This window comes from Oncorhynchus keta, chromosome 19, assembly GCF_023373465.1.
Source record: "Oncorhynchus keta strain PuntledgeMale-10-30-2019 chromosome 19, Oket_V2, whole genome shotgun sequence".
Taxonomy (NCBI): Eukaryota; Metazoa; Chordata; class Actinopteri; order Salmoniformes; family Salmonidae; genus Oncorhynchus; species Oncorhynchus keta.
In genome coordinates this window covers 34,824,450-34,836,972 of record NC_068439.1, presented here as the reverse complement: position 1 = coordinate 34,836,972, position 12,523 = coordinate 34,824,450, and the positions used below count along the sequence as shown (strand labels likewise).

At 40.9% G+C, this 12,523-nt stretch overlaps 1 protein-coding gene across 2 annotated transcripts; it reads right to left on the bottom strand.

The window, feature by feature from the left end:
• Window positions 1-1,837: 1,837 nt before the first annotated feature.
• LOC118398113 (interleukin enhancer-binding factor 2 homolog) lies at window positions 1,838-9,289 on the bottom strand. 2 transcript variants are annotated; one of them, XM_035793154.2, is made up of 15 exons: window positions 9,122-9,289; window positions 8,562-8,621; window positions 8,336-8,378; window positions 7,957-8,061; window positions 7,678-7,755; window positions 7,460-7,562; window positions 7,158-7,223; window positions 6,790-6,906; window positions 6,404-6,482; window positions 6,004-6,091; window positions 5,516-5,577; window positions 3,404-3,518; window positions 3,125-3,215; window positions 2,855-3,023; window positions 1,838-2,157 (listed from the first exon to the last, which is right to left on the bottom strand). In XM_035793154.2, exons 1-14 carry the CDS (start codon window positions 9,124-9,126, stop codon window positions 2,872-2,874), a joined length of 1,164 nt encoding a protein of 387 aa, XP_035649047.1. In that variant the 5' UTR covers window positions 9,127-9,289; the 3' UTR covers window positions 1,838-2,157; window positions 2,855-2,871. The 2 variants fall into 2 exon arrangements, with proteins under 2 accessions (XP_035649047.1, XP_035649046.1); XM_035793153.2 differs by having other exon boundaries at window positions 2,843-3,023; window positions 9,122-9,288.
• Window positions 9,290-12,523: the final 3,234 nt, after the last annotated feature.

Genomic DNA, 12,523 nt, shown 5'->3' with positions numbered 1-12,523 from the left:
GTTGTTGGAAAATTGGAAGGCTGTCACGTTTGTTTGAAAAGGAGCTGATCTTTGTAATCCAACAAACTACAATATAGCTAAAGGACCTGGGCTTGGATACTTAATAAGGCCTATCCAGTTTATCAGATATGATTAAACTGTAGTGCTTTACCACCACATACTGTCGCTGTTGTATTCTAAAATAATGTTTCTCTTATAATCAGCATTGGAAATGTATTTTTCCTTTGTACATTTCACATAGACAAGTCAGGGTTTAGTCCCAACCAGGGCCTGAACCCATGCTACTGTCAACCCAACACTTTAGCTGTAAAGCCAAGAGGTCCGAATATCTGGACGAGGTCACTGTTGGGTTAATAAGGTCTACTGGATCAAAAACAAGATCACTTGGCCATCTGGAACACAGACACTAATTCACTGCAGCTAAATTGGCTAAATTCACTCAGTAAACACACCATTGGAGGGACTTGAACAGTCTGGTAAAAGCAACAGAAAACAGAGCAGGCACAAAGTGCATGATGGCTTTCCAGATACTCTGTTATTCAATTAGTCTGTCTGCGTAAACCTTCAGAAGTGAAACAGATTGGTCAGGGAACAAACGCTCACTTCTCTGCTATAATCGCAGATGTGAGCATAGTTTTCGGGCACAAAATGGCTTCCGTGTGTCATCCAGGTGGAAGCTACATATTGGAGCTGGATGAGGTAACACATAGAGACCAGTAATAAAGCATTATACATAAGAATGCAATCTAATATCATGAATATCCTGTTTCTGAATAAAGTCTTGAAAAATAGAATTAGGATATATGGTAAATTATAAGATCATGGTACAGTGTGATTAGCTTGAATTGGAGAGTTGATCGATAGACCATAAGGGGGATTTCAGCAAAAGTTGGTTGAGCTTGGCTGCCCTATGCAATACCCTTTACTCTGATGCCACCTACAGGCATGCGGTGCTACTTGTGGCTGGTCCTCGGTTGTTCCAATGTTATGCAGTCTTCTTCAGTTAGATCATTAGACCCTACTATATTACTTTAAGTCCTAATTCAATTGTGGTAACTTCAACTTCAAAATGAGAACGTAGAATTAGAATAGTTGGTCAACCATGGCTTTCCAGTGCGGTGAATTTGAAGAATTTATCTGCATTTAGTTTTAGAGGAAGTATTCCATACATTTGTCAAATTAACTGCCAATATACCAACATTTCATTCAAACAATGCAGTCAATCCACAGCCATTCATTGGCTGAAATCAGTTGACGATAGGGACTATTTATATAGAAAATGTGTACAAAACCTGTATAAACTGTATAACTGTATAACATTTTATGTTGACTATAATACCATTACAATTTATGATACATCCCATGCCTTACTTTTATGTTCCTGCATAAGTAGAAGCAGGTAACACCACACCATTGCCCCTACTGCCATTCATTCCAATTTGACTGTAAGATGGATGTCATTTTCACCCTATTAAGGACTTTTGAGGGTTTAGTGACATATCCCCTCTAGTCATTTCACAGAATCTCTATGAGACCATTTGAAAGATCCAGGCATTTTCCAGCAGTATCTTAGTATCTTAAATCTGAACTGCAAAACAGCATTTAATTTTAACTGTGTTTCAATAAAGTATCAAATAAAACATTAACAAGTTTGTCAAATTTTGGGTACAGACTGGTTCTGTGGAGGTAATTACACATTCTATGACCAGATCTAAAAATGAAGTATGCGTATTCACACAAGCATGGGGCATATGTATTCCACCCATCCATCCATCCAGCCACACATTTGAAAATAGGGATATGCATTTCTAAATGTATACATTTACATAGAGGCATATTAAAATAAAGAAGCTGTTTAATTTAGTCATCATTGCTGTTACAAAGTAAAGACCACACAAACACACGGAATACAATTTGATAGTGACACCCGCCCCCTTTTGAGAAGATCATGAATTGAATTTGTGTTGAGGGCGTTGAGGAACCAGTAACAGTCTATATGCAAGTCTGTCCGTCCAGTTGGCGCACTTTGGTCCAGGTCAATGCAGTCAATTCATGATTAGTGGACATGAACTTCAATGAAGGACAAATGGGCGAGTGAAGGGTTTCCAAAAGGGTCAGGGGGTAAACGATTGTTTAAAAGACGTGGCACAGGATCCTCTGGATAGCAACAAGAGAAAAATAAAATGTTGTTAAGCCTAAGAGCACATTGTATGGGTAAAAGGGTGAATTGGATCCCACCACTAACACTATTTGGACTTCTGTCACTCGCAACGCTAATGGCGCTGCCTGTCTCCCATTAACCCTTGACCTTATTGTCTTACTAGAGAGGATATCTGGCACAACCATCACTCTGCCCACAGGGTTAGAATTGAAGTTGAACTTGGGGTGGTTCTCAAAGAAAAAATAATATCCTTCGCAAACCCTCTCCTATTATAATCTGTGTAAAGCGGAGTTGATTTTGTTGAATTCTTGCCAATAACACTGATATAGTAGATGGCGCTATGCACTATGGCACCATGCAGTACTATCGCTGGCTAGTCTCTCTTGCTGGTGAGTTGATGTGTGGCAGCACTGCTTGTTGGCTACATAGTTTACTTTGTTATGACTTGGAATTACAATGACATCTTTCCATAAACAAAAAAAGTTATGTTGATTTTGTTAAGTCAATGAGATTTTCAACTAGCATCTATGCAAAGTAGGCTAATTTATAGAACGTTACGATTCTAGCTAACTATGGCTTAAGTTAGCTAATGCGCTAACAAAGCTACTGTAGGAGCTGCAACAAGCTAGGCAGCTAGCTAGCCTGGTAATGAGCCTGTTTTTTTTGACTGGCTACTGGTACCTGGCAGCTCACCACCTTCCGGGTCCTTCTCATTCCTGTGTCTCCATGCTTTCATCCTCAACATCTCCTCCTTCCTCCAGTGCCTCATCCTCCTCTTCCTTCCTCTCTGGCGGCTTCTCGTAGGCCTTCTCGGAGGGTGTGACGATCACGCCGTCCCAGGTGGACATTTCCGAAGCCAGGTCTGGGAGAGTGAGGTAGATTTGTTTAATGTTTACTTTGAAAAAATGGTGTGTGTGTGTGTGTGTGTGAGTGAGAGAGCACACGCGAGAGAATGAGACTCACAGCTGGCATCACCCTCCAGGCCCAGGATTTTCCTGTACCCTCCATGAGAGAGCACCCTCACCAACGTCTGAGCAGTGAAACACACCATGTCCTACAAAACAAACACACACACACACTTTCAATTCACATACCTCAATGTGATTCATCTGACAATAATCCTGACCAAACACATATGATCACGGAAATGAATTTAGTGCTTTAGTGCTGGCGCAAACCCTGTCACCAGGACCAAGGTTCCCCACCCCTGCACCATGAAGGAAGCTAAAGCTAAATTATTACCTGCTGCTCGAGGGTCATGACGGTGTGCACCCGGAAGTTTCCACTCTCACAGGGGTCAGTGATGCCCACTGAGCCTGGCAGGAAAAGTCCAGCGGCTAACATCTGTAGGCAGCGCCTGAAAAGAGCAACAAACAAAAATTAAGAATCAAGAATGGCCTTTTTCCCTTTATTCAGATTACATCATCTCACTTTTGGAAGGATGGTACGAAAAACAAACAAAATAACTATATAGTATGTATAAACTGGAAGTAGAAGCATAAGTGTTGTTGTCCATTCGTTTACTCCAACGGGAGGGCGTTTAAGGAAAATATATACAGTGCATTCAGAAAGTATTCAGACCCCTTGACACGTTTTGTTATGTTACAGGTTAATTCTAAAAATTCTTAAATAGTTTTCCCCCCTCATCAATCTACACACCATAGCACATAATGACAAAGCAAAAACAGGTTATATATTTTCTTATAAATGTATAAAAAAATAAAAAAGGAAACATTACATTTACATAAGTATTCAGACCCATTACTCAGTACTTTGTTGAAGTAACTTTGGCAGCGATTACAGCTTTGAGTCTTCTTGGGTATGACGCTACAAGCTTGGCACACCTGTATTTCTCCCATTATTCTCTGCAGATCTTCTCAAGCTCTAAGGTTGGATGGGGAGCGTTCCTGCACAGCTATTGTCAGGTCTCTCCAGAGATGGTCGATCGGGTTCAAATGCGGGCTTTGGCTGGGCCACTCCTGCATTGTTTTGGCTGTGTGCTTAGGGTCGTTGTCCTGTTGGAAGGTAAACCTTAACCCCAGTCTGAGGTCCTGAGCGTTCTGGAGCAGGTTTTCATGAAGGATCACTCTGTACTTTGCTTCGTTCATCTTTCCCTCGATCCTGACTTGTCTCCCAGTCCCTGCCGCTGAAAAACATCAATACAGCATGATGCTGCCACCACCGTAAGGATGGTGCTAGGTTTCCTCCAGACATAACACTTAGCATGCAGGCCAAAGAGTTGAATCTTGGTTTCATCAGACAAGAGAATCTTGTTTCTCATGGTCTGAGTCCTTTAGGCGCCATTTGACAAACTCCAAGCGGGCGGTCATGTGCCTTTTATTGAGGAGTGGCTTCCGTCTGGCCACTCAACCATAAAAGCCTGATTGGTGGAGTGCTGCAGAGATGGTTGTCATTCTGGAAGGTTTACCCATCTCCACAGAGGAACGCTGGAGCTCTGTCAGAGTGACCATCGGATTCTTAGTCACCTCCCTGACCAAGGCCCTTCTCCCCCGATTGCTCAGTTTGGCCAGGAAGCCAGCTCTAAGAAGAGTCTTGATGGTTCCCAACTTCTTCCATTTAAGAATGATGGAGGCTACTGTGTTCTTGGGGACTTCATTGCTGCAGACATTTTTTGGTACCCGTCCCCAGATCTATGCCTTAACACAATGGACAACTCCTTTGACCTCGTGGTTTGGTTTTAGCTCTGACATGCACAGTCAACTGTGGGACCTTATATAGACAGATGTGTGCCTTTCCAAATCATGTCAAATCAATTGAATTTACCACAGGTGGACTCCAATCAAGTTGTAGAAACATCTAAAGGATGATCAATGGAAACAGGATACACCTGAGCTCAATTTCAAGTGTCATAGCAAAGGGTCTGCATGCTTATGTAAATAAGGGTTTTCTGTTTATATATATATATCTTTTTTTTAAATACAAATTAGCAAAAAGAATTCAACAACCTGTTTTTGCTTCATCATTATATGGTATTGTGTGTCTGCTAAATGACTTAAATGTAAATGTAGATTGGAGACATTTATTAATTTAATCCATTTTAGAATAAGTCGGTAACGTAACAAAATGTGGAAAAGGGTCTGAATACTTTCCGATTGCAAAAATAGGCACCGCCAGCAACGTTTCATAAATTGAGACACTGTCAACAAAGACACCTCCAGTTGAAAAACAACTTGGTGCATACACTTAAGGAAATATGGGTGTCTAATACAAAATGATAGTGGAATGTGGTACGAAATACATGTATAACAGAAAAACGTACTATATCTAATAGTAAGTCGTAAGAAAACAACCTCAGATACATCAAGCACTGACTGAGGGAATGGGGAGGCTCACCTGTAAGCCACATTGAGTGACAAGGGCTGTCTGGAGGGGTTATTCATGACTGCAGAATGACCCTGAGAAGACACACATGAAACCCTTTTAATTTCCTATTCATCCTTTAGATATGAAGTGATGCGATACAAGCTTTCAGTTAGGGTCAATACAATAACAAAGACAGAAAATCAGACAAAACATATTAGCCAGGGGACTTGCTCTGTGTGTTGTAATCCACAACAAATGAATAGCTAAATCATCCATTATCATGCCTCTCCAAGTGCCAACGTTCACCAGTATCACATGCTATTGGTTCACCAGTAGTTGTGTTAATGGTAGGCGTAGCGTCCTCACCAGTATATCCAGTATAACTGAACATTAGCATAACTACGGTGAATGCAGTGGGCTTACTAGTATCACATGTTAAGTGCCGAGTCGTGATAATGGTGGGTGTAGTGACCAAACCAGTACATCCAGTGCAACTATGGTCAGTGCAATGGACTCACCAGTAGATCCAGGATCCAGGGGGTGAGAGGCTCGAACCCGGGGAAACGCACCCTCAGATCCTTCAGCAGGCGAATCAGCACTTTCACCCTAAATAACAGCAGCAAACAGGACATGAGTAAGACTTTTAACTTAAAGGATCAAGTTAGTCGGCGCCAACTTGATCCTTGAAGGGAGACAGTATTTTTCAAGACAAAGGCCACGATGACTGAAACATTTAGATTAAAAAGCCTTCCCCTATTCCTCTATTCCTCCTTGACGTGAAAAAAAAAAAAAAAGAAGCCTGAGGTGTAAGGACCTACTACAAAAACTTGGAACACATTCTGAGGAGATATCGGTTTGGGAGGGTAAACCAGGTGAGTGGTAAAAGACTAAAAGGTTAAGGGTAAAACGGTGACTTACGTAGATTGGGAGGCGTTCTCCTCAAACCAGCGGGCATGGCGGATGGCAGCCAGAGCACTCTGCAGCACCTTGATGTCCACTGGGGAGAAAGAGACCATATCAAGATCAACACCAATGCGACCACTTACAGCAGTGTTTCCAAAACTCAGTCCTGGGACCATCTACTTTAAGACACACACACACACACACACACTCTTCCTCCAGTCTACAATGACTGCTTATGTATGACATGCATGGTATAGGGAGCTGTTTGCCAATCCCAGTGAATCTAAGTGAGTGTTTTGACTTATTTCTGTAGCTCTATGAGTGTACTTATGTTGCCGCTCATGTTTACATTCTATCACATTGTACTGCGTGTTTGTGTGTGGGTTTCTGTCTCCACGTACAGTGCAGTTCGGGGTCCAGCTTGCGCAGGTTGGGGGGAACAGTGGTGATGAGGATTTTCACTGTGGCATCGGCAGAGCTGATCTCAAAGCCTGTCTCATTGGTCAGCATGGAGAGAACTAGGACACAGAGCGGGAGTCACTTGGGAACATTAGATCATAACCACTGAAAATCGAGAATATCCCATTACCCAGTGTGCCTACATTATCCTTCTACTTTGTATGAATTCATCACTAAACAACATGGCATGACAAATTAATAAAGCTAAATATGAGTAAAATGTATGCTATTGAAAGCAAAATCTAACTTATGTGACTGATGTTTCACTGTGGCTACATGAAAACAAATGTAACTGTGTGATATAGGTCACCTTCAGCAGGGTCTTGTGTGCGAAGGGTCTCCACCACTTTGTTGCCGAGAGCTGCGACGGCCTCCACTGCAAGAGAGAGAACTTCCATTATGGGGGTTCAGTATAACCAATAGACGCAATTTCAAAAATGGCTGCTCTGGGAAATACAGTCCAGAATGAGGACTAATTCGTATTTATAACCCAGCAAAGATGCAAAATGCTGTGCAGCAATCAACACCTGAGACCCTATGCTGACATTTGAAAACCAGTTAATGAATGTACAACTGGGCTTTGCTTTGTTGGGTCACACACACACAACTCACAAGTGGGCAAGATCTTGAGGATGACCACCAAGTCAGCGACGTTGTGTCCCGTTGTCATGGTGCCTTTCTTGTATGAGCCTACCTGACGTACCTCTTCAATTTGCTGGAATGAGAGGAGAAAGCAATTCCCATTGTTATTGTACATGGCTAAATATGTTATCCAATACAAATGCATGTCCATTTTGGCACGCTAATCTCTACCAAGCTCTGGAACTCACCACTTCAAAGTTGCCGGGGGCGACGATGAGGTTGTCGATGACGTTGTTGATCTTGGTGACCAGGGACAAGATAGAGGACTGAAAGTCAGAGCAGAGAGTTTGCATGGAGTCAACTGAAAGACTTCTATGGTGGCATAGTGTAGGAGTGTTTTTTAACACATAGCCGAAAGGAATACGTCGCTGTGTGCATACAACAGTTTGACTGAAATGATCCAGCGAGCGTGGTTTGACCGAGGGAAGTGTGTTGAATGTTTGAGAGAGAATGTATGTGTTCTCTACCTGCTCTGCGGGTGTAGGACTGAGGTCCTGGTTCCTCTTCAGTAGACACTCGCTAAAGGCAGTCTCATCCGCTGCTGGCTTTACTCTGGGGAAGGCCATCTCACACTGGGGGGAACAGAGAGACAACTTAGCACTGTCCACTCGACATCCCTATCTGCGCTACTGTATTACTTTGACAAGATCCCTGTTGTTTCGACTAGAGCATTACTAGACCATTGTGTGTGTGTGTATGTGAGCTGATATCCATTGATTATAATCTGTCTTTATGGTCATACTCTTTGTTTATTTCAATTCATGTGAGCAACATGCTGCACCACTTCAACGTAACCCTTGGTGCATGAGTATGGGAAGGATGCTTGGAATAGTGGCAAATACTCACCACATAGAAGTCAAAGGGAATGTGGGGGACAAATGGCCGATACCTGAAACAAGGGACAAGGAAACATCAATGCATCTTATATTGTGCCAGACATTCTTCTATGAATTTCAGTTGGCAAAGTGACTTCATGAATCTTGAATCTCATAGGCCTAAATCATACAATGGACAGGTTAAATTTACAGTTGTGGGCATTATTATGTTAGCAACTGGCTAACTGGCTACTCACCCTTGCACCAGTCCTCCACGTGAGCCGAACCGGCCACCACGGCCCCTGCCCCTATCGCCTCTGAAATTGATTACATTATTAATATAGTTAGTTGAGTGATGGCAGTTATCACATTAACTAAATTGTGTTAGAAGCCGCAGCAGCTAGCTAGATGACTAGCTAGCTGCTACTATAGCATAGCATGAATAGCTACTGACTGTTTGTTCATTCATTCGTCCATTGATTTTACTTAGACAAAACAAAGCACGTTTAGCTATGTAGCTAATAAAGGGCGCTAGCTAGCAAATCATACACTAGTTAGCAAGATAGTTGATGCATAACTATTATAGCTACCTATCTACAGAGATATCTAGTTAGTCACCAGATAAGCTATGATACCGGCCACCTGGCTAACAAAGTGGGCTAGCTGGGCTAACGTTAGCACGCTACACGTAAACTAGCTAATAATGCAACCCTCTCTAAACCACCCCTTTAAATTCCATATGTCTATAACTATATTATAATTGGATAATGTATAGATATAGTCCAACATTACGGTCTTATCAAATGCATGAAATTACCTCATTGCGTACGACGTTTTGATGTTTTAATGTATATATTCACAGAGAAATCACCAGCATCCAACGCCGGTCAGCTAGACTACTAGATGGAGTACAGCTATGGACGGAAGTCAGGGCCCAAAATGGAACTAACTACCTGTTGCAAACTGCAAAAGCACAACGCCGGCGTGCAGACCGCCATCAGAAAAACTGAATAAATAGCTAGGATCTTGCTATAACAGCAGTAGCAGAGTGGCGCAGCGGAAGCGTGCTGGGCCCATAACCCAGAGGTCGATGGATCGAAACCATCCTCTGCTAAATATTTTCCTGAAATCTAACAAATATAGTTACTTGTTACATTTTAACTTTCTTTCGATGAATGTTTAAATACATACATTACCAGTCAGAAGTTTGGAATCGCCTACTCATTCAAGGGTTTTTCTTTATTTGTACTATACTATTGTAGAATAGTGAAGACATCAACACTATGAAATAACACATGGAATCACGTAGTAACCATAAAAATGTTCAACAAATCAAAATATTTTTTTAGATTCTTCAAAGTAAAATTCACATCTGAGGTATCTTTTATGCAGGTGAATGGTAACAGTTGAATAAAATTAGAAAAAATAAGAGACCCACACACTGCTCTTGATGGTATCTGCTCTTTAATCAGCTTTACATATAGGTCACATGGCCTTCCTCAGAGCTTCGAAAATCACTGAAGAAGTCCCTGAGGCCGACATGTAAAGCTTATTAAAGAGCAGTGATACAATCAAGAGCAGTGTGCGGGTTTCTTCTTTTTTCACAGATTCTTCAAAGTAGCCACCCTTTGCCTTGATGACAGCTTTGCACACTCTTGGCATTCTCTCAACCAGCTTCACCTGGAATGCTTTTCCAACATATGCTGAGCACTCATCCCAAACCATCTCAATTAGGTTGAGGTCGGGTGATTGTGGATGCCAGGTCATCTCATGCAGCACTCCATCACACCCCTTCTTGGTCAAATAGCCCTTACACAGCCTGGAGGTGTGTTGGGTCATTGTCCTGTTGAAAAACAAATTATAGTCCCACTAAGCGCAAACCAGATGGGATGGCGATGGGATGGCGTATCGCTGCAGAATGCTCTGGTAGCCATGCTGATTAAGTGTGCCTTGAAGTATAAATAAATCACAGACATTGTCACCAGCAAACCCCCCCTGCGCCATCACACCTCCTCCTCCATGCTTCACGGTGGGATCTGCACATGCAGAGTTCATCCATTCACCTGCTCTGCAACTCACAAAGACACAGGGGTTGGAACCAAAAATCTCAAATTTGGACTCATCAGAACAAATGACAGATTTCCGCCGGTCTAATTTCCTTTTCTTGTGTTTCTTGGCCCAAGCAAGTCTCTCCATCTCATCCGTGTTCTTTAGTAGTTGTTTCTTTGCAGAAATTCGACCATGAAGGCCTGATTCATGCAGTCTTCTCTGAACAGTTCATGTTGAGATGTGTCTGTTATTTATGGTAACTCTAATGAACATATCCTCTGCAGCAGAGGTAACTCTGGTTCTTCTTTTCCTGTGGCGGTCCTTATGTGAGCCAATTTCATAATGCACTTGATGGTTTTTGCGACAGCACTTGAAGAGTGGTTGGCTTCTTTGAATAATCTCAAATATAACAAATATTTTTATTTGTTTAACACACTTTTTGGGTTACTACATGATTCCATATGTGTTATTTTATTGTTTTGATGTCTTCACTATTATTCTACAATGTAGAAGATAGTACAAACAAAGAAAACTTTAGAATGAGGAGTAGGTGTGTCCAAACTTTTGACTGGTACTGTAGATACAAAAACCACTTCAACAAAAAGTATGACAGATGGATTTGACATCTTAAAATCTAAATGCCAATAATAATTTAGCATTTGCATTCTTTCTCAATGAAGTGATATTTGTCAACTAGGTTAGTCAAATATGAAGCACTTTGCCTACTAAGTACAACTACCCAATAACTCAACTTAATTGCAAATGTATAAAATTCTTCTTGTTTTGATGACCATCGACCCTTGGATGGGAGACCAGATGCTGCTAGAAGTGTGTTGTTGGAGGGCAAGCAGGAGACACTCTTCCTACCTCAATGCCCCCCTATATCAAGCTCAGACTCCCCTGCGTATTTGGACAGAAAAGCTGGATTTGAGATCGAATGTTTTATATGAGGCTGTCTGCCACCTTTTTTGAGGGTATTTTCATACATATCTGTTTTACTGTTTAGAAATGGAAGCACTTTATTATGTATCTTGTCCCCCCATTTGAAGGTATCAAAAGTGTTTGGACAAATTCAACTTATATTGTATTACATTTATGTCAAACGTTTAGTATTTTGTCCTATATTCCAAGCACACAATGACTACCTCAAGCTTGTGACTAAACTGGTTGGATGCCGTTAGTTTTGGTTATGTTTCGGATTAAGGCGTGCCCAATTTAAATTAATAGTCAATGATGTGTCATTTTGGAGCTATTTTATAAAGAATATAAAATGTTTCTGAACACTTCTACATTAATGCGGATGCTACAATGATTATGGATAATCATTAATTAATTTTGAATAATGATGAGTGAGAAAGTTACAGATGCACAAAGATCATGCCCTCAAAACATGCTAATTTTGAATAATGATGAGTGAGAAAGTTACAGATGCACAAAGATCATGCCCTCAAAACATGCTAACCTCTCAACATTAACAGTAACAGGGGAGGTTAGCATTTGGGGGGGGGTATGATATTTACGCCTCTTTAAATTTCTCACTCTTTCATTTTCACAATTAATTTGTGATTATCTGTGATCATGGTAGGATCCACATTAATATAGAAGTGTTCAGCAACATATTCTATTCGTATTTACAATTAAAGTGACCCAAAATGGCACAATATATTATTTACCATTAATTTCTATTGGGCACAAAATAAAGTGAAACAAAACCAAAACAATCTGTAAATGCATCCAACAAATTTGTAGAGTCACAAGCTTGATGTAGTCGTTGCGTGCTAGGAATATGGGACCAAATACTAAACTTGTAATGAATAGCCTATAAGTGAATTTGTCCAAATACTTGTATGAATGAAAAAAAGAATAACATTTGACATTCTATACTGTCACCTCATATAGAGCCAAATTAAAGGTTTTAGCTTTACTGTCCAAATAAATACATAGGGGAGTGTATATCTTATGCAAATATTGAAATGCGTGGATATTCTTGTTCTATGAATATTCAAAATCATCAGATCTACCAATAAGTAGGCCATTAGGCTCTTAACAAAGATCATTTATAGTGTAGCTTGGGTAGTAACCCTGTAATTATTACTTGTTACAACAAACAAAAAAATAATACATGAAATGTATTGGTCCCATGTTCCATGAGTTGAAAACAAAGATCCCA